Here is a 20,575-nt window from a genome sequence, read left to right on the forward strand (position 1 = left end):
TCACTGTCTGTCAGTTAAACTCCTGGTGGCGCTAGAAAAACCCTGTGACTAGATATAAATAGTGGGGAGATATAAATAGGTGTGTTTGGGAGCTGAGTTGCCCACTGAACATAAAGAGGGTTACTGGAGCCGCACAGCCTGGAGGTAAACAGAAAAGAAATACACTATCTCAACACATAATGTTCTTGAATGTCTGAAAGTGGAGTGGCGCATTAATGTTGACAATGCATTCATCTGCATTTGGGTCGCATGGTACCAAGCTCCCAGCTGTTGACTTTAAGTCTATGGCAGGCAAAGGTTTTCTATTGACTTAAAAGCCCAGAAGCTTTTTAATTACAGCATGTTTTCTGTTCAATGAACTGCATGAAGATATATTCTGTAAAGACCCAGCAAGACTTCATTAACACATTTAACACTACATAACTGGAGGGCTAACTGCAGTTTTATTGTTTCCAGATTTCCCTGTGTTCACACAAGCGGACAATAAGTCTAAGGTTCCTGGTAACCACAGGAACTAGGGCATTTAATTCAGGAAAAAACTATCATTCATCATTGGACACAAAAATATATTACAGTATAGAGCAGACATTGCTGAAATAAATTATTTTTGTATTCCTCACGTGTATTGTGAAGTGCATGCTTGGTCCTTCATGCTCTATGCTCTGTACCATGTCTATTCAGTCTTCTATTTTCAGCTGTGAGTGTGTTGCACGTTACTGTTCATTGTGAGTCTCTGGTAGGCTTAACAGTCTAGTTGTGGCTCACATAGTAATGGTGTCTTCCCAGACAGATTCTGTAATTTCCTGGTTAAGCAATCCTTCAAGGTGTGACAGATGAACACAGAGACAGAGACTGGAGATGAGTTTGACCAATACGAAGATGACAGGGATGAGGATGAGGCCACACAGTATATGATCGAACAGAGCCTGCTCCAATATAGTAAACGCAAGGCGGCAATTTCAAGGTAAGATCTCCAATATGTTGTAGAGAAACGACCATCTCATTATGATGCTACATGTGGCTGACTGTCCCAATATTTTCCCCAGTCACCTTGCAGGCCCTGGGGATGACCCCGATGAGATCTTTAAAGCAGTAAATGAAGGTGAGCCGAACAACTTATTATGTCTCAGTAATACTCCTACTGTACGGTCATCCTTGTCAGTCTTATCCGTGGGATGAGGATGGATGAGATTTAGGACAGGGATGTCATGGAGGTTCAGTGTTACAAACTGTACTGTGTGTATACTATTTTAATATTTGGCTTCTTCCACACCCTCATTCTTCAGAAATAATTCAATCTTAAAAATCCATGTCTGGTACCTGTTAGGTTTGCCATCCATTCTGCCACTTTTGACACAGGTGACGAGGAGGCCTTGAGGAATCTGACAGAGCTTCCAGGGGTCATGTCCAGAGTAGATAATAGAGGATGGATCCCTCTGCATGAGGCTGCAGTGCAGGACAATAAACTCATCCTAGAGATAGTGTTCTCAGGTACAAAACCACAAACCAAGACCTACAGTACAGTATATATTAAACATGACTCCACACATTGTAGTTTAATACACACAGAAAAATCATTGATACATTGACTGACTGCATCATTCAATATTACAATTCAAGAGTGGAACATCTAACTTGTTATGGCTTGATATGTTGGGGCCAGCTTCTCCTCTGGGTGCCCTCCACTGCCGCACTTTGAAGGGGGAAACACCACTGTTTCTAGCTGTGGTGCATGGCCTCAGGGCTAATGCTACATTCCTGCTGCAGAATGGATGCAATCCAGACATACAGGATGATGAGGACGATTCTCCACTTGTGGCAGGTAACATGGCTCCACTTGGATCCCTTTGCTGCGGTAGTGAAAAAAACCCTTTCATTACTTTCTCTCTCTCGATTCTTCACTCTGTAGCTATAATTAATGACCAGTATGACCTGGCCACATTGCTGCTTCGCTACAACGCCAAAGTCGACCCAAAAGGACCTTTGGGCCGAACCCCTCTTCACGAGGCTTCCTTGCTGGGTCTGGAGAACTTTGTGTATTTGCTCCTGCAATCCGGCGCTAACCCAAATGTCTATGATACCAACATGAAGAACCCGCTGGCCTTGGCTGCACAGGCTGGCCATCTAAACGTAGTGGAAGTCTTGCTACAGAAAGGTGGGTTTCTTAGTGGCTTAATGGCTACTGGTGTACTAATATTGTTACCATCACTAGACTGTAGATTTTGTACCTCTATATTCATGTGTGTGTGCATGTTTGTGCCACTTTCTCCTCTTCTCTTTGTCTTTGACCTCTCTTTATCTCTCAACTCTATCTCTCTCTATCTTTCTCTTTCATCTGTCTGTATGTTTCTCTCCTGAATGTATCTCCCAGGAGCACATGTGGGGTATCAGTCAGAGTTGGCTGGCTCAGTGCTGTTTGATGCAGCTGCATCAGGGAACCCTGACATAATTTCTTTGCTGCTGGACCATGGGGCCGACCCTAACATAGCACTGCACAGCGGGCACCTGCCTCTCCATCGTGTGGCATACCACGGCCACATACTGTGAGGAATTCAAAATATTCACTTCATACTTTCAGCTATTCATACAAATACATGGACTTCATATGGTCCTCTGTATTTCATACAGAAAGTATGGATACTAAACTCTTCTCCTGACAGGGCTTTGGAGCAGCTGATCCCGGTGACTAAAATGGAGGTGGTGAAGGAGAGTGGGATGAGTCCTCTTCACTCTGCGGCGGCTGGGGGGCATGCTCAGTGTGTGGAGCTGCTTCTCCAGGCTGGCTATGATCCCAACTTCATGCTCCACCCAAGGATCCGACGAAACTACGATGATGAACGCAAGTCTGCGCTCTACTTTGCTGTTTCCAACAATGACCTTCAGTGCACCCGTCTACTGCTGGAGGCTGAAGCTATGGTCAACCAGGACCCTATCAATTGCCTTCAGGTGGCCCTGAGACATGGCAACTATGAGCTTATCAACACCCTGTTGAGGTATGGGGCCAATGTCAACTACTACTCTGGTGTCAACACCACTCACTTCCCGTCTGCGCTGCAGTATGCCCTGAAAGATGAGGTCATGCTGAGGATGCTCCTCAACCACGGTTATGATGTGCAACGCTGCTTCGACTGTCCCTATGGTGAAAGTTCCCATGACTACGCGCCATGGACGACCTCAGTCATCAAAGACATGGTGGTGAGACAGTCTGGGAAATAGGGAATATGAGTGGGATCTAGTGGATCCTTGATGCAGGGCATTATTTTTCCTTGGATCATTATTGCTTTTTCTCTCTTTCACTCTTTATCTTACCTGTCTCTCTCAGTCAATCTGTTCCCAATGTTTGTCTCTCTGCAGTTCTGTGAGGTGATAACAGTGTACTGGCTCAAGCACATCTCTGGACTGGTAGTGCGCATCATGCTGGACTACACTGACCATGTCATCTTGTGCACCAAGCTGAAGGACATCCTGAAGCAGCAGAAACAGTGGCCAGAGATCTGTGAAATTCAAGGCAGGATAAATGGGTTACTGGAGATTTACATTTACATTTATTCATTTAGCAGACGCTTTTATCCAAAGCGACTTCCAAGAGAGAGCTTTACAAAGTGCATAGGTCACTGATCATAACAACGAGATAGCCACAAAACATTGCGAGTAGCCAAAACATGAAGCACACATTGTGAACAACCAAAATAAGTGCCAAAGGGAAGAACCATAAGAGCATGTAGTTAAACAAGTTACAATTAAACAACATGAGCTGCTATAAGTGCAAGTGTACCTGTGGAAAAAAAAGCAAGCAACAATAATAAAACAATATATCACAGCGAGTACAAAAATTTAAGTCAGTTACCACTAACCACAAGAGCAACAAGTCTCTAAGCAAGAGTCATTGTGATCCTTGAGGAAACTAACATCGGGTCAAGCGAACCATTCCTAAGTACCGTTGTACTCCCGGAACAAGTGCGTCTTGAGCCTTTTCTTGAAGGTGGAGAGACAGTCAGTGTCTCTGATGGAAGTGGGGAGTTGATTCCACCACTGGGGGGCCAGACAGGAGAAGAGCTTCAGAGATTTAGAATGATATCCTAAAAGTGTGTCTGACTGAGCAGAATATATTAGTATACCTACACAAATTATTGTATAGTTGTAGGAATGCTTTTGTAGATTAATCGATCTGCTTTAACTTTGCAGAGAATGCCCGCAGCCTGAAGCACCTGTGTCGTCTGCGCATTCGAGCCTGCCTGCGCAACCTACGGCTGAGGGCTCCTGTTTTCATCAGCTTCCTGCCTCTTCCAAACAGCCTGAAGGACTACCTGCGCTACAGGGAGTACGATGTCTACAGCAGAGGCAGCATGGTCAGCCCATAACTTTCAACACTATCACAGGTTGTTTGTGAAAAGACATTGGCCGCGTTTCCCAGATTCGTTAAGAAGCTCTAAATGGTAAATGGACTGCATTTATATAGCGCTTTTCTACCTTAGCGGCACTCAAAGCGCTTTACAATGTTTGCCTCTCATTCACCCATTCATACTCTCAATCACACATACCGACGGCAGCGAGCTATGCAAGGCGCCGGCCTGCCCATCGGGAGCAACTTGGGGTTCAGAGTCTTGCTCAAGGATACTTCGGCACATGGCCTGGGAGGAGTCGGGGATCGAACCGCCAACCTTGCGATTGACAGACAACCCTCTCTACCCCCTGACCACAGCCGCCCCTCTAGAACGCTCTTAGAACGCTCCTAAGAAGCTCTTAGCGTTAGCTTCTTAACGAATCTGGGAAACGCGGCCATTATGGGTTGTCCCCTTGATAGAATGATAGAATATTTGGTGATCTTCAGCAACAGTATTGCCAGCCTGTCCTGAAGTACAGTGGATGAAACATTAGTATCTTATTATATTAAAATGTATTCACCGTATAATTTCTGATTCAAGAATATTTAGTCCTATTATTATTATCCTAGACCTGCCATAAGTTTTTGTGCCTGTGAAGCAGTATATGGACAACGGTTTATTTAATTTTTTGTGTAGGAAAAAAAACGTATGCTAAATACTTGTTCACTACCTTGAATCTGCTACAGAAACGCACACCTACAAGTAGTTCAAAGATGTGATTTTGTGATTCGTGCAACGATCAACTTAATAATTAAGCTACAATAAAGATTAGGCTACATGGTTTTACAAATATGTTTGTACTTTTCGTTTTTTATGCAATTAAAGGCAGTACGCTACGCAGTGATACAGACAGTGTGACCCCCAAGCGACCCATGTCCAGTCTCTGAAGTAGATTCATAGGTCGTTGTTCACCGATAGACCTGTGGGAGGCGCGGATTTGCTTGAATGTAAACATTGACGCCAGCGTTTTGCAGTGGTGGAGAAGAAGGTCTACGTCATATTCACTATGGCGGAGGTTGGGTGAGGAGTGGAGTGTATCAGTTAAGCGGCGCTGTGTCCAACTAGCAACATTGCCCGCGACAGACGAACACGGTGCCTGCAAAATGGCCCTGAACCCCAAGGCGGAGGGGAAAAAAGACTCAGAATGTACAGAGACAAACGAACAAGTCAGGCAGAGCGGCGATAGCAAGAGGAATTCGCTGTCAGCCGCCACCTCGGCCACATCCAACCAAAATGGCGATCAGACTGGATGTGAAGAGGGTGCAATGCCCCAACAAGAAGCCTCTGATCGGCGGAAGAGCGGGCTGTCTGAAGCCAGGAGTACCAGTAATTCGCCTTTGCCAGGCCAGAGACCCGCCGAGGAGCTGCCACGAAGACATTTTCAGATCCCTAGGAAGATAAAAGAACGGAAAGGTTGTGCCCTTTCACTTCTATTTCCAACAGAGGCTGCCCTGTTTTATAATGTTGCTGCTGTGTGTAGCTAGCTAGCTAACTGTTAGCATAGTCCAAGTTCTCAATCATCTCACGTTTGAAATGAAGATTATTGTTGCCATTTATATCGATGATACCTATATATTAAATTAAATAAATTACTGAATCTGCAGCAGCTGGGTAGACTAAACAACTGTACATTAGGTGGACAGCTAATGCTAGTCAGGCTAGCTAGCTAGCAAATCATACAAGCATTGCAGGTAAGTTACTGTAGAGGCGCGGTAAGGGAAGCACGTGAAGATTGTCTCCACAACATTTTCTGTCCTTATAGAGATCCATGGGGAACTTGGAAATGAGTTCTGGTGGCAGGGAAGTACTCCCTAAGCCTTTTGGGGGCTTCGCTGGCAATAGTAGTAAATATAATCAAATATCACACCACTCCCACTATTAAGGGAATAATGTGGCTACCCCCCCCCCCCCCCCCTCCCCAAGTCACTCAAGGGGTAGTCAGCCCATGCTCCATATCCTCGCTGACAGTACAGATTATGAAGGCCCCTTATGGTGAAGCACTATCCCTTCCCTTTGCAGTGTCAGTGACCCAGTCAACTTGGATTGTATGGTCCCAGAACATGCATTCATGCTAAAGCAGTGCTGTCATGCCTTGTAAGAAACACTGAGATGAATACCTGCTGTATTGTAAAACAGTATGTAGATGCTTGTTTTGTATGGGTCCTACTTTGTTCTCAGTAGCTTGGCATGTGTACTGTGGTGGCTGGCTGAGCCTGTTTAAGATACAAGTTGTGATCCTAGTGTCCCTGTGAATTGACACAGGCTTGTTCTTTAGGAAGGTTTGTACCCTATTTGTGGATTATTTTGTGTTGACTATATTCATATCCTCCATGATCAGTTATGTTTGGAGTTTTTTTTTTTGTATACCTAGTTATTAGGCCAGTTGTAGAAAGGGCCTGCTGTACCTCAACTTTCCTCATTCCCATAGTCTGTCTTGGAACAGTCCCAGCACTGAAAACCTGGCTAATTAATTACAGAGTTTCTCATCATTCGCTGCAACTCCCACAGAATGTTGATAACCGCTGTGTGTTTCTCCAAGCAGTGCTCACATGCTGTCAATCAACACCAGTTTCCCCTCTTAGGCTGGTCCCTATCTTAACTCCTTAACTTTTGATGAGTAATGTTTATCAATCGATGATACTGTTTCCCTTTTATGGCCTGGAGATAATCTTTGTGTTCTTTGAAACATTGTGGTTCATCTCATTTCTATTTTGATGTTGCTCAGAGCTGTGGTATGAGAAACAGGCCCACCAGTTGAAAATAGCCAGACAAGGGCTAAAACTGAAGTACGACAAGGGGCTGAGCTGACACTGAAGTATAGAACCTATTTCGCCAGCCTGTTGTATGGTCATGTCAGGGATTACTGACGGACTGTACCATCAAGATTAGATGGTCATTCACATAAAATCAGATAATTTCTCCTAACCTTCCAACCCTGCCGACTAATAGATTTGTTTTCTGACCAGACCTTTGTAAACTGTATCGTAAATAGTAAATGATGTATCAGAATCCCATTTCAAGGCTAATGTGTGTTAACTCAGTGTCCACTTCTGTGGTGACTTCCCCAGGACTGTACCAGTTCCTGCCTCCTGACTCGCGGGAGTTTGAGGACCTGGTGAAGATCTTGTCCTCCTTCTACCTGGATAACTCATCACGAGGGACCTTCTCCTACTCCAAGGCCAGGCTCATTCACAATGAGCTGCTGGAGAAAGAGGTAGACATTCATGTCTTCTGATATGAGTTTTGTTTAAACGGCATGTTCCAAATGTTGACGTCTCTCTTTCCCCTTCTGTCCCTGTGTGAAAGTTTATTGAGAAGAGGCGGGAGCTGAAACAGGAAGGGAGGACCGAGCCAGAGCTGCTGGAGTCCTACTGCTTCCTGTTTCCAGATAAGTCCAAGGTACAACTTCCTGTCTTCCTCCGACTCCAGATGCCTAACATGGCTCCATGGTAAGGAGGGTTGTCTCACGCTTTGCGCTGCTGTGTTCTCAGCTCCCGTGGATCTGTGAGAAGGGTCTGTCTGTGGGCCACACCCGGATCACCACACTAGGGAGCACCTCCATGGGTGAGTGACCATGTCTGTGAGTGGGTGGGGTGCACGGGTACTGTCAGGGTGTTCTTGATAGACATTAGCCGGTCGGGTCACTGGGCAGTGCTCTTGACCATGACAGTTGCAGATGTTGGGGGTCCTGTACGTGTTTGATCTGCCCCTGGATAGTTTGCTGTTGGAGCATCCCAGATATTGAGGATGTTTAATAGGCCTGCGTTGTCATGTCCCCTTATTCTCTGACAGACAGCTTCGAATGCTGCCTCAGTTATCAGGGCTCCACAGTGTGCCCATTTTACTCGCATATGCGAGTAAAATATATATCTAATATATGTGCCCGAGCATGGAAAATTATTTGGGCGCACGGATGCAAGCGAGTTTTTAACCTATTGCAACTGTCAGTTACGTGAAAATAGACGATGGAACCCGAAAATGCTCAAACCGTTATTTGCAAGAGAAAACGTTTATTCCTCTTTTCTTGTTGTTGAGAGATTTCAACTACTAGTAATCGTGACTCGGATAAACCTCATAGGCTGCGTCCTGCGATAGCCTGAAACCAAGAGCGCAGTTGCGACCCTACATGAACACTGGTGCGAATACAACATAAAAACTACATTTCCCATTAATGAGCAGTTTAACCCTTGTGTTATCTTCGGGTCGTTCTGACCCATCAGTCATTGTGACCCACCGTCGTATTGCGACAACTTTACCGCATACAAAAACAAAGTGAAGCATTTTCTTTTAACCGTTGGGCTGTCTCAGACCCCCCACATTGCGAAGGTTAAAAGAAAATTATTTTTATTTGTTTTTGTATTGGGTAAAATTGGGTAAACACAACGATGGTTCGTTATGAACCTTTGGGTCATGTGACCCGAAGGCAGCACGAGGGTTAAACCCATCCACCACAGAGGACCTCATTCGGATCAGTACAGAGACGCCCTCCCTGGAAATGTTTGATGCCTCTAAATGTGCTAAAAACTCTAAGCTTGGCCAAGCCAGTCAGTTTGAAACAATGTTACAATGAATACAAAGAAGTAATAAATATGTAATAAAAAAATAAGTAACCAATCCTGTTTTCGGTCAATTTTGTGTAATTCATTCAATTAGTCTAATAATGATGCAATGTTTAAAGTTTTTACACAGACAACATTTTTGTCTGCCCCTAAAGTTTTTCACTTGGGGGCACATGTAAAAAGTTAGCGTAGTGCCCTGGTTATATCTGAGGATACCTAATACAGGACTTAGCAACAGCTGGGAATGGCCACAGTATTTATGACGATTCCTGAACCCAGAGGGACGAGTCATAATCCCTGACACACATTGGACCCCTACACACACTGATATGTTGTCTTTTAAATGTGTGTTTATTTTAATGTTTCCTGCTGTCCTTTCAGGTGTTTATCTTTCCAAATACTCGGATTTGCTGCAAATGAATCCATTTGAAGTGGGAGCTTGTGGAGACATAGTTATATTCAAAGTTATGAGGGTATGGATTCATCACACCAATCTTGAGTCAAGGACACACTAACAAAATGGCGTCTAATATGCTTTCCTGTGCTACTGTTTCCTAGAGATAGTATGACCGAGTAGCCATTTGTCTCACGTTTGTGTTTTGTCTGTGTATCTCAGGGCCGTTTGAAGAGCATCCATGAAAATATGCCCAAGAGTGTGATTGAGCCTACACCCAAGTTTGACTGCCATGTGTCCAAAAACGCCACCAGGGTCACCTCCTTGCTGTCATACAGAGCCTTTGAGCTAACACAGGTGAACAGTGGACCAATTTCTGCGGAGAACCTGGGCGCCTGAGATATTCTCTGTCTGTTTAGACTAGGAATGAATGACCTTGTTTGTCTGTCTTCCTCTCTTGCAGCAATATTACTTTGAGTTTGCGTTTGATGAGATCAAGCCTCGGCCCAGGCATGTGTGTCCCTACGCCGTGGTGTCCTTTCAGTACAAAGGGAAGGAGGCTGCAGTGGCCCCTATGACATCTCATAGGTACGTGCATAGTTATCCACAACCAACACCTGTCTGCCTGTCGGTCTACCTGTATTCTTTGTTTGTTGGTCGGTGTACGTGACAGATATTAAGCAATAAAAAAAAATTCTGGTTCTTTCTTTTCTTCTCATTGGCAGGTTCAACACGAGCAGCTGTGAAGGAAGCAGAGGACCAGGTTGTTTCACATTCTCTGTCTTGTGTTCAGTAAGATAGAAATGCAAACAATGTCAAACTAGATCCTTAGCCTTCAAGAAAAGGCTAAAGACGCACCAGCACTTAAGAAAGATTTGTTGGATCTGATGTTAGTTTATTTCCTCCAGGAACACATTGACAATTATTGAGGGACTTGTTGCTGTTGTTGGTTAGTTGTAACTGATTTAACCATTTGTACTTGCTGTGATTTATATTATTGTTGCTTGCTTTCCTCCAGGTACACTCAAGCACTTTCGAGGATCATGTTGTTTAATTGTAATTTAACAACATGCTCTTCTGGTTCTACCTATTGGCACTTATACATTTCACAATGTATGCTTCATGTTTTGGCTATCTGGTGGTTTATGATCAGTGACCTATGCACTATTTTATAAAGCTCTCTCTTGGAAGTCACTTTGGATAAAAGCGTCTGCCAAATGAATACATGTAAATGTTGATCCATGTGGCACTGCATGTACATGCTGGGCCTTTGTTTTGACCTATGCCCCCCTCCTATCTGACTGTGGTTAGTGAGGACCTGTTACACTGTGTGGAGTGGCCCTCTGGTCAACAAGGGCCAGGAGCTGTGCCAGGTCTGCCTGCGCTCCTCTACAAGGCCCTACCTCCCCTTCAAACTGTAAGGGACACACCCTTACCGTAGCCTTAACACACACACACACACTAGTGTTTTTAGTCAATCATTAATTGAACAAAAAATCGGCTAAACATGACTTTACCACTGTTGTTACCATGACTAAAACTCTGGAGTTTTGTTGACAAGTGACCGTGTGCCGTGCAGGTCAGAGAAGTTGGAGTTGAGCCGGGGCATGCAGCTGGAGCAGGCAAAGAGGAAGATCCCCTCGGTGCTGTTCTCCTGGGAGACCTACAGCAGCACACGGGAAGGTCAGCAGCGCTCCTTCATCAACACGCTCATCTCTCTCTTTCTCTAGCTCCTTCTGCTCTGTTTACTCCTGACACACACACACACACACATACCCAGGACACGCACACACAGAATGAATCCAATCATCCTTTTGCCACGGTTGGAGGCTCTGTTCGGCTGTAGACAGCGTTGTAAGGTGTCTGTGCTCGTGTGTATTCCAGTGCTGAAGTGCGGGATGTACTGCAGCCTGTTTGAGGTGGTCAGTGGGAAGGGCAAGGCCGGCAGTGGCAGCCTCTCAGGACTCCTCCACAAGCTGGAGCGGGACAGGATGGTGAGTGTCACCCCCCTCTGGGCCCTCCATGCACCGCTTCAGCAGCACATCCATACAACACCGTCCTCGGCAGGTAGAACTCCACGGAGTGTTCAGAGAGTGCTGTATGGATGTATCATGATGTAGCTCTCTCTCTCTCTCTCTCTCTCTCCAGGTGCTGGTGAAGCCCTTGTTGGACAGAGGTTTTCTCTTCTTGCTGTCATCGGCTCAGATGGTTAATCCCAATGGTAGGCCCTGTGGTGGTTTGTCTGTCCAGCCTTCTGTCTTTCCCCTCAGCAGCACGCCGTGTGTGTCTCGTCTTGTGGGGTTCAGCTCTGAGGACGTCCTCTGTTCTTTTTCCTTACAGAGCAGCGGGGGCGCTTTGGGCGGAGCCTACAAGCCCTCTTCATCTTCCAGGAGCCTAGGGGAGTCATCAAACACAGTAAGTCCTGCTTACAAATACCAGCTCCCTTTCACACCACAGTCACAGCAGAGAATGACATCATCAACTGATGTCTCTCTCTCTCTCCCTCTCTCCCTCCCCAGCCTCCAGAATGTCTGAGCCAGAGCTCCTGTCTGCTGAGCCCCAGCCCCCCATGTTGACCTCCATGCAGCCCTTCGTCCCAGCCCTCCACTACGCCCTTCTGAAGCTGCGCTCCAACCCAGGCAAAGACCTGAGCTCTGGGGTGGAGCGCCAGGCGCAGGACTTCCTGAGCCGCAGGGATATTTGCCATTCCCGGCACTTCCAGGTGCCGGACTACAAACCCAACCTGGACGACCGCAGCGACATCCCCCCGCCCCCCCGGCCCAAACCCAACATGGACAGCCAACTGCGCTCCTACATCCACGGGCCTGCCTCCTATATCCTCCCACTGGCCAAGGCTAAAGACATGATGGAGAGGATACAGCAGCCCTCTGCGCCTGCCCCCATCCCCGCTCCGACCCCCGCTCCGACCCCTGTCCCCGTCCCTGCTCCGGCCTCCACAGACTACAGCCCCGTGTCTGACTGGGGGGGCTCAGGGGGGTCCGACAGGCCCGAGAGGCTCCCTGCAGACACGGACCGAAGGAAGCCGGGCGCGTCCCACTCGAACGGAGGCCAGCCTCACACTCGGCCTCAGCCCCAGCCCCAGAACGCACGGTCGAGGATGAGCCAGAACGAGTACGACAAGGACAAGATGAAGCAGCTGCTGAAGCTGATCCAGCTGCATAAGAAGGCCCTGGTGAAGGAGCCAGGGAAGGAGAGGCCAGACGGGGGGAGGGACGCCGCCTCGGACCCCCACAGCCTGAAGAGGAAGCTGGAGGAGGAGAACACAGGCGGCATGTCCAAACACCTACGCTCTGACCCCCAGGGCAACGGAGAGCCCAGCCAAGGTGAGGTGTAGTGGTGGGCACGAGTATTAGAATAGTCCAAAGGGGATTAGAACGGTAACGTTGTCTTGTGTTTGCGAGAATACATTGGCTAGGCTCAATTTAAAATGGCTCTAACATTTTAAATGGGTATATTGTGCCTAATTTAAAATCGGAAATGATATTAATGTTACAGAGTTGTGATACGGTGGAAATATTGACCACCAGACGAATTTTGAGTGGCAGTGCAAACTCCAATGATGCCACGTAGTTAAGGATGCTGTGATTCAGGTATTCGGAAATTAGAAAGCATCAATGTGCTGTTCTTAAGGTCTGTTTCTCAGTGTCTCTGGGTTAGTACAATGCAAGAAGTTCCTTCACATTGTCACACGCTTAAGTCATTGTTTGAGGCAAGTCGCAGAGCAACCCCGTCTAAGCGGGGACTGTTGAATGGTTCTGCGTGAAAGAAAACTCCTTCTGTTGTAGGAGTTACAGTTGTTAAAAGACCACAGTTGTTAGTTATCCTTTTTAGGGGGGGTGTGGGAGAAGTCAAAACGGGCATTGGCGTCCCTGTCGTCATCCATCCTAACCTCACTGCGTGTGTGTCTCCTGCCTGTAGCCCACGGAGACGACATCCTAGAGGAAGGCAGCCAGAACCTGGCAGCGGTCATGGAGAGCATGGGCATCTACGACACTGACCTGCGGGACCGGGGGGGCGCCCAGGGATCCTCCAACAAAAACACCCAGCAGCTGCTCAAGATCCTGCTGGACACCCTCAACAAGGCCGTGGCCCAGGGGTCAGCCGCCGAGCAGCCCGACCCAGTGGAGCCCTCACCGGGCACGGGGAGAGGGGAGCCTGAGCTGGGCCTGAGGAGACCAGAACAGCCACCCAGACAGGACTGCCTTGAGGTGAGCGTGTGGACATCTGCCTGTAAATCTTGCTTGTAAATGAGCCGACGTGTGTTGTAATAGACGGTGGTTTGTGATTTCAGGAGGAGGCTGTGTGTAGTCTTGGGAGTCCCATGAGTACCTGCTCCATGGAGGAGCAGCCCCATAGCTCTGACCATCCCCCCTGGGGTCTCCCTCCACACCCAGGTAGATAGCATGTAGCACACACTGCAGACACACAGCTCGTACACACACAGTGGATTTGACTCCTTAACCCGGACTCCTCTGTCTTGTTTCCCCAGACAAGCCCCAGACCCTCCCAGACCCCGTGGCAGACGGCCACCTGCAAATGATGGAGGCTTTGGAGCCCCACCAGCTTCAGTCTCAATTACAACTTCAGCCTCAGCCCCAACTCCAGCCTCATCCCCAGGCTCAGCCTCATCCCCAGGCTCAGCCTCATCCCCAGGCCCAGCCTCATCCCCAGGTCCAGCCTCATCCCCAGGCTCAGCCTCATCCCCAGGTTCAGCCTCATCCCCAGGCTCAGCCTCATCCCCAGGTCCAGCCTCATCCCCAGGGCCAGCCTCATCCCCAGGTCCAGCCTCATCCCCAGGTTCAGCCTCATCACCAGGCTCAGCCTCATCCCCAGGGCCAGCCTCATCCCCAGGGCCAGCCTCATCCCCAGGGCCAGCCTCATCCCCAGGGCCAGCCTCATCCCCAGGTCCAGCCTCAACGCCCTTGTAGCAGTCTCGACAACATCCTCAACCAGGAGCTCCACAACTTGTCCTCTGGTATCCAGACCATTATGCAGAGCCAGCACATCTACTACACTTCCCATCAGCCCTCACAGCTGCTCCAGAGAGACACCTGGCTCCCCAACAGCTCCTTTTCAGACTTTGTGTCCGCCTACGTCACCCCGGTGCCAGTCCACGGCCACGTCACAATACTGCGGGAGAAGATTGGCAAGCTCATCTCCCAGCCCAGTTTTCACCACATGGACATGACCAATGCACATGGCTTAGCTCCCCCACCACATGGCCACTACCCCCCTCCTGTGGCAGCTGGGTCCCTACCTTCTTCCTCCCTTCACTTCAACTCAGAACCCCCCATTCCTTCTGTACCTCCCCCACCTCATACTCTCAATATGGTCGCCTCCCAACCTCCCATGTCCCACCTGCCGCCCCCACACTGCCTAGCCCCTACCTCTGCCCATTCTCCCGTCCCGACCACATCAGCCCCAAAGACCAAAGCACACACCCCTCAGGTCAAGAGCTCCTCCTCTCAGCGTCCACACAAACCCTCAAGCAAGACCAAGCCAGACCTTCTCTCCACAGAGGACAACCGCACAGATGTCTACTCACCCTCCCAGATCACCATGGACTCTCCAGACTCAAACCAAACTGGATGCCCCGTGGCAGGGTCAACCCCTGCTACCTCTGCCCCTGCTGTAGCCCCAGCCCAAGCCTCTCCTGCCCCTACACACGCCTCTCCTGCCCCTACACACGCCTCTCCTGCACCTGCACACGCATCTCCAGCCCCTGCTCCAGCCCCTGCTCCAGCCCCTGCTCCAGCCCCTGCTCCAGCCCCTGTCCCAGCCCCTGCCCCAGCAACTGCCTCAGTCCCAGTCCCAGCGGCCAACCTGCTGTTCAGCCAGCTGAAGCCGGAGGTGTTCAGCAGCCTGGTGGAGATCTTTAAGGACGTGCAGAAGAACACTGTGAAGTTCTACATTCACCCTGGAGACGAGGGCGAGGAGAGTGCCATCTGTGTGGAGATCAAGGTACGTCCATCTGGTAACCTTCTGGGTTTGACCCAAATACACCCCAAACTTGGGAACACCTGGATGTTCCGACCTCGGTTGGATGTGGCCCGGGGTTTGATGGTGGCTCGAGGCCAGGCCGGCTGTGATTAATGAGCAGCTATAATAGTCAGCGCTGGCCAGGCGCAGTCGCTGACTGTGACCTTTTTAGTTTCTTCCTCTGAACCCTCTCTTCCTCTTCGGGGAGAAATGATGAGTTTCTCTCAGAGCAGTCCATGACTGTAATAATAGATCACAATAGGAAGCAGGAGACTTAAATCTCTTAATCACTGTTTATTACCAGTCAGCCAGCAGGTCATGAATCCTCTCCACGGTCTAGTTTTCATTTCCTAATATGTTTGTTTTGTCCTTTGATTGTGCACCTGGCTCACACGCTGGCTGTCTGGAGATGGGTCTGTCTATCGCTGTGTCTGTATCTACCTGTGTGACTGCTGTGCCTGTGGTCTGCCTGCTGGTATGCCTGCTGGCCTGCCTGCTGGGCCTGACTGACTGTGCTACCTGTGGTTCTCAGGAGTACCTGAAGAGCCTGGGCAACGCTGAGTGTAAGCCCCAGTCCTTCCTGGAGAACAGCAGCAACCTAGACAAGCTCCTCATCATCATTCAAAATGAGGACATCGCTGCCCACGTCCACAAGGTAGCCTCCTTCTCCTCACACACCTGCTGGTGTGTGCACACACACACATGCGCGCGCGCGCACACACACACACTATGAGTCATCGTCGCCAGGGCCAGACAGAGCACGTAAAGCATCTGCCCTCAAGAGATCATCTGAAATAATGGAATCCTAATTGAATTTGTGGCTGTCCCAGTGTTTTATCCATCTGCCTGCCGACATTGGGCTTCTGTGAAATCAGTTTCTGTGAAATATTAAGAGACCACGAGTTCAATTGCACATAATCCCTTTTTTTATGCCTTTGGACTTTGTTGTTGTTCAACTGAAGGTTATTTGTTTTTCACCAAGCCCTTTGTGTTAAGATGGTAAAGAAAATGTTTTCATCCCAAAAACAAAAACTCACTTCATTGCCGTGACCCCTCCCGTCCCTACCTCAGATCCCTGCCCTGGTGTCCCTGAAGAAGTGCTCCACCGTCAGCTTCGCCGGCGTGGACAGCCTGGATGACGTGAAGAACCACACCTACAACGAGCTGTTTGTCTCCGGAGGGTTCATCGTGTCAGACGAGTTTGTCCTGAACCCAGACTGCATCACCCAAGGTGAGCAGCAGTGCTACTGGGGCACTATCACAGTGTGGTCTGCCTCACCATGGGCCCCTATCACAGTGTGGTCTGCCTCACCATGGGCCCCTATCACAGTGTGGTCTGCCTCACCATGGGCCCCTATCACAGTGTGGTCTGCCTCACCATGGGCCCCTATCACAGTGTGGTCTGCCTCACCATGGGCCCCTATCACAGTGTGGTCTGCCTCACCATGGGCCCCTATCATAGTGTGGTCTGCCTCACCATGGGCCCCTATCATAGTGTGGTCTGCCTCACCATGGGCCCCTATCATAGTGTGGTCTGCCTCACCATGGGCCCCTATCACAGTGTGGTCTGCCTCACCATGGGCCCCTATCATAGTGTGGTCTGCCTCACCATGGGCCCCTATCATAGTGTGGTCTGCCTCACCATGGGCCCCTATCTGATACTGTTTTCACTCTCCTCTACATTTGGTTGGTATTATTTTTACTGTGGTCTAATTTTGAGTAATCTTTACTCGGGTTAGTCTCATTTGTATGTGTGTGGAGCATGTATATGCAGTATCTCTGAGTGCTGTGTACTGATGGCTGGGCTGTGTGTGTGGGGTGCAGAGCGCCTGCAGTCCTTCCTGAGGTTCCTGGAGGAGCAGAGCTCCCCAGAGCACCCCTGGCAGTGGAAGGTGCACTGCAAGTCCCAGAAGAAGCTCAAGGAGCTGGGCAGGTCAGTAGTTATACCCATAACTATTTTTCAAACCTCAAAAAAAAAATGAAAACCTTTACCAGACAGCGCTCTGGCCACTAGTACATTAGTTACTAAATTAGTATTTTACTGCCCTGCCCCTTTTCTCCTCCCATAGGTTGAACAGTAACGCCATGGGCCTTCTGAACCTGCTGACGGCCTATCAGAAGAAGCACCTGGTCGAGTTCCTGCCTTACCATGAGTGTGACACCCAATCACGTCAGGCCCCCGACCTGGACTGTCTGGTCAAGCTCCAGGCTCAGCACACCCAGCAGCGCCACATGATCTTCCTCACCGGTAAGACCATCATCATCATCACCAACCTTCAGTCATGTTTATTTCACTCAAACCCTGTGTCAGTCAGGTCTTGTCAGTAATCTACTGCTTGTTAAATAACCCCACATTAGAAACTGGGTCTTTACTATGGGTCCTGTCCTGTGTTGATGAGGTGCCCTCGCTTTGTGCTTGCTCCTGCAGAACGCCGGTTCGAGATGTTCCTACAGTACTCCAGGAACGGCATTGTAATAGCGAGCATCGATGACATCATGAATAGTTTCCACAGCCTGATTGGCGGGATCAATCAGAACGAGCTGCCCACACCGCCCTCTACTGGTGGGTAGTGTCAGCATCAACCTAAGAATTAAACTAAACTGTCTTGAGCTGTCTTATGGCCTCGGTACACTTCAGCCATCCTGCATGTACATGTATAAATACACATACTTAGAGTCAAATCATATCAGAGCCTGTTAAGGCATTTACCGTTCATATCTTTCTGGTACTAATCTTTGACACCCAGTTTCCCTTCCTATATTTACTTCCGCCTTCTACCGCGGTCTCTTGTCCCCTCTGTTTCAGTAGTGAATGATGAGTGTGTGGAGGAGGACATGTCCCTTGACTCTGATGACGACACCCTGGCGGTAGAAGAGACGCCTGCTCGGATCCAGGAAGGGGGTCTGGAGGAGCAGACCCAGCCCCCCCCCCTCCCTGACACTGAGGAGTTCCGTCCTCCCCTCCCTGACCAGCTCACCACCTCCTCCGGGGAGCACAACCCCTCCTCTATGGCCTACTCTGACTTGGCTGCTCTCAAAACGGCCATCTCCCAGTTCAAAGCCAACAACCAGGTGGGGAACGCCTCCCCTGGGGGGTTTGCAGTCAACCCCCACCAGAGCTTCCTGTGTCCTTCCACCCCGTGGACCTCCTTCTCGGGCTACGCCGCCTCCCCGGCCTACCCCGCCTCGCCCTGCAGCGGCACGCAGGAGCAGGACTACCGAGCCCCAGCCTCCACCTCAACTGCTGCCCCAGGCCCTGCCCTCACCACAGGGCCTCTCACCGGCCAGACCCCCCTCCCTTTGGAGGTCAAGCCCCCGCCTCCGCCCCACCTCATGCATCTGTATGTGTCATCCAAGGCCCTGTCTGGATCCGACCCCGCGCTGGCCGGGGCTGGAGGGGCCTTCGCTATAGGCGGGAGTATCAGCACACTGCCCAGCACAGCAGCAGAGGCCTCTCCCTCCCCCCTCCCTGCCACGCGAAGCTACCCAGACCCCACTGGGTACACCCAGGCCGATGTGGCCCAGCACAGTTTCACTACTGGGGCCACCACCTGTGTAGGCGGGGCCACAACCCATCAGGGAGACAGGACACTCAGCGGGCCTAGGAATGGGGTGTGGGGATCTATGGGGAACAGCACTGGTGAGACCCCTTGCAGCCAGGGAGGGGGCATTGCAGGACCAGTCTCCCAAAGCGGGCTTTCCCAGAGCGGGGAACTAGAATGGACAGAAGCCCCTGGCAGCAGCACTCCTGGTAGTCAGGGGGACGGGACTCCAGTGAACTGTACAGACAGCCATGGAGTCGGTATTGGCATTCCCTCTGCGGCCACTAGGGGGGGCTCAGTAGTCAGACCCATGCTACCTACACACGGGGGGACTGGAGGTGGCTACGACTGCGTAGGTGCCATACCTGGACAGATAGATGGGTCTCTGCGGGGGGGTCTGGGTCCTGGGTTGAAAGGGGGCTACCGAGGGAGAGGTGCCCAACCAGGAGGTTCCTGGCTCAGGCTGGGACCAGGCCCGGGGCGGGGCCACGAGCGGGGGGAAGGAACTGGAGGAGCACCTTGTTCCTGGGGTTATCCCCTGGGGAGGGGGAGGGGTCAGGACTGCTACTCAGATTACACATACTCACACAACTACTCCCCCTGAACAGACAATCAACATTAACGAGGGAACAATGTTGGATGACATACTTCAGAGACTGGTAGAGCTGTCTGAATGTAAATATTTACTTACATTTGATCTATAAGTGATTGAAGGATTCTTGTTTTTTTTTTTTTTTTTTTTTTTTTACAAATAAACAAATGGCAGTGGTAAGTGTCCTACTGGCGTGTATGCTGTATGTATGCTCTTTCCATGTGAGCTGTTTCACACCTTGTTCAAACCACTATATTTATATTTGCCAAGAAACGTGATGGCCTTCCAGATTCTCGGAATAGTCGTTCAATTTTCTGTTTGTCCCAATTCTAAAATGGTTTTTGAACAAGGGGGAAAGACTGACAATATTTTTTTAACAAAAAAAAAAAGTGAAACGCACTTCACTTTAGTTTTTTTTTTTTTTTTACCGGCTTGGTTGTTAAAAAAGATAAATGAAAATGAATAAACATCTTTCAAATCTTATTGTTGCCTGGGGATTTCATGGGATCTAAAGCTTTCTCTGAGTGTTGTAGTTCACTGTACATTTGCTCTCTCACTTGCAGTTCACAATGATGTATGATGGCTTTGGCAAGTTAATTATGATAAGTATTTTTGATTATGTTAAGTAGGATGAGGGTGAGTCTGCTATTAGTTGCTGGATAGTCTGCTGGATTGGAGAACTAACAGTTGATTTTACATCGAGTCGACTGAAGTCATTCGTAAATAGAGAAAAATATGTTATCAATTTGTAAGGTTTTACAGTCTGGTGTTCATTTGCCACTAGGGTGCGCTGTTTTCACGCTAAAATAAAGTGTTTTATGCACAAAATCCCAAACTAACTTACTCTTAGTGAGGGATGTTTCTTTGTATCTTCCAGACACAACTATGACATTGCAAAATGGTGATCTCTATATCTAACCGGAAGTGTGCACAATCATAGAATGATCAAGTCTTGTTAATACAAAGTAGATTTATAGCAACAATTCTATCCAGAGTTTATTTTGACGTGATTCTGATGACTATAGCTCTTTGGTCCTCGTGTTACGGCACATTAGCATAGCAATTGTAGATGTATGAAAAGGCCCTTCTTCTGGCCTGTGCCT

The 20,575-nt window shown here is 49.0% G+C and overlaps 3 protein-coding genes across 4 annotated transcripts in view; 2 read left to right on the forward strand and 1 right to left on the reverse strand.

Annotated features, from left to right (window-relative positions):
• Window positions 1-20,575, reverse strand: part of LOC134019097 (glucose-induced degradation protein 8-B homolog) — a 51,722-nt gene that overhangs the window by 25,942 nt on the left and 5,205 nt on the right. The gene's annotated exons all lie outside the window — the stretch shown is intronic.
• asb14b (ankyrin repeat and SOCS box containing 14b) lies at window positions 65-4,426 on the forward strand. Its single transcript, XM_062459545.1, has 10 exons — window positions 65-144; window positions 787-964; window positions 1,047-1,102; window positions 1,360-1,491; window positions 1,664-1,822; window positions 1,910-2,155; window positions 2,372-2,543; window positions 2,661-3,195; window positions 3,355-3,508; window positions 4,186-4,426. Exons 2-10 carry the CDS (start codon window positions 834-836, stop codon window positions 4,359-4,361), a joined length of 1,761 nt encoding a protein of 586 aa, XP_062315529.1. The 5' UTR covers window positions 65-144; window positions 787-833; the 3' UTR covers window positions 4,362-4,426.
• Window positions 5,374-19,955, forward strand: tasorb (transcription activation suppressor b). Of its 2 annotated transcripts, none has more exons than XM_062459470.1 (23): window positions 5,374-5,798; window positions 7,454-7,599; window positions 7,692-7,784; window positions 7,877-7,949; window positions 9,326-9,417; window positions 9,561-9,695; window positions 9,802-9,926; window positions 10,064-10,101; window positions 10,650-10,755; window positions 10,918-11,021; window positions 11,223-11,332; window positions 11,487-11,559; window positions 11,679-11,753; window positions 11,858-12,682; window positions 13,278-13,567; window positions 13,651-13,753; window positions 13,849-15,320; window positions 15,871-15,993; window positions 16,410-16,569; window positions 17,163-17,271; window positions 17,408-17,586; window positions 17,767-17,901; window positions 18,145-19,955. In XM_062459470.1, exons 1-23 carry the CDS (start codon window positions 5,489-5,491, stop codon window positions 19,482-19,484), a joined length of 6,216 nt encoding a protein of 2,071 aa, XP_062315454.1. In that variant the 5' UTR covers window positions 5,374-5,488; the 3' UTR covers window positions 19,485-19,955. The 2 variants fall into 2 exon arrangements, with proteins under 2 accessions (XP_062315454.1, XP_062315455.1); XM_062459471.1 differs by having other exon boundaries at window positions 18,148-19,955.

This window comes from Osmerus eperlanus, chromosome 4 (assembly GCF_963692335.1).
Source record: "Osmerus eperlanus chromosome 4, fOsmEpe2.1, whole genome shotgun sequence".
NCBI lineage: Eukaryota > Metazoa > Chordata > Actinopteri > Osmeriformes > Osmeridae > Osmerus > Osmerus eperlanus.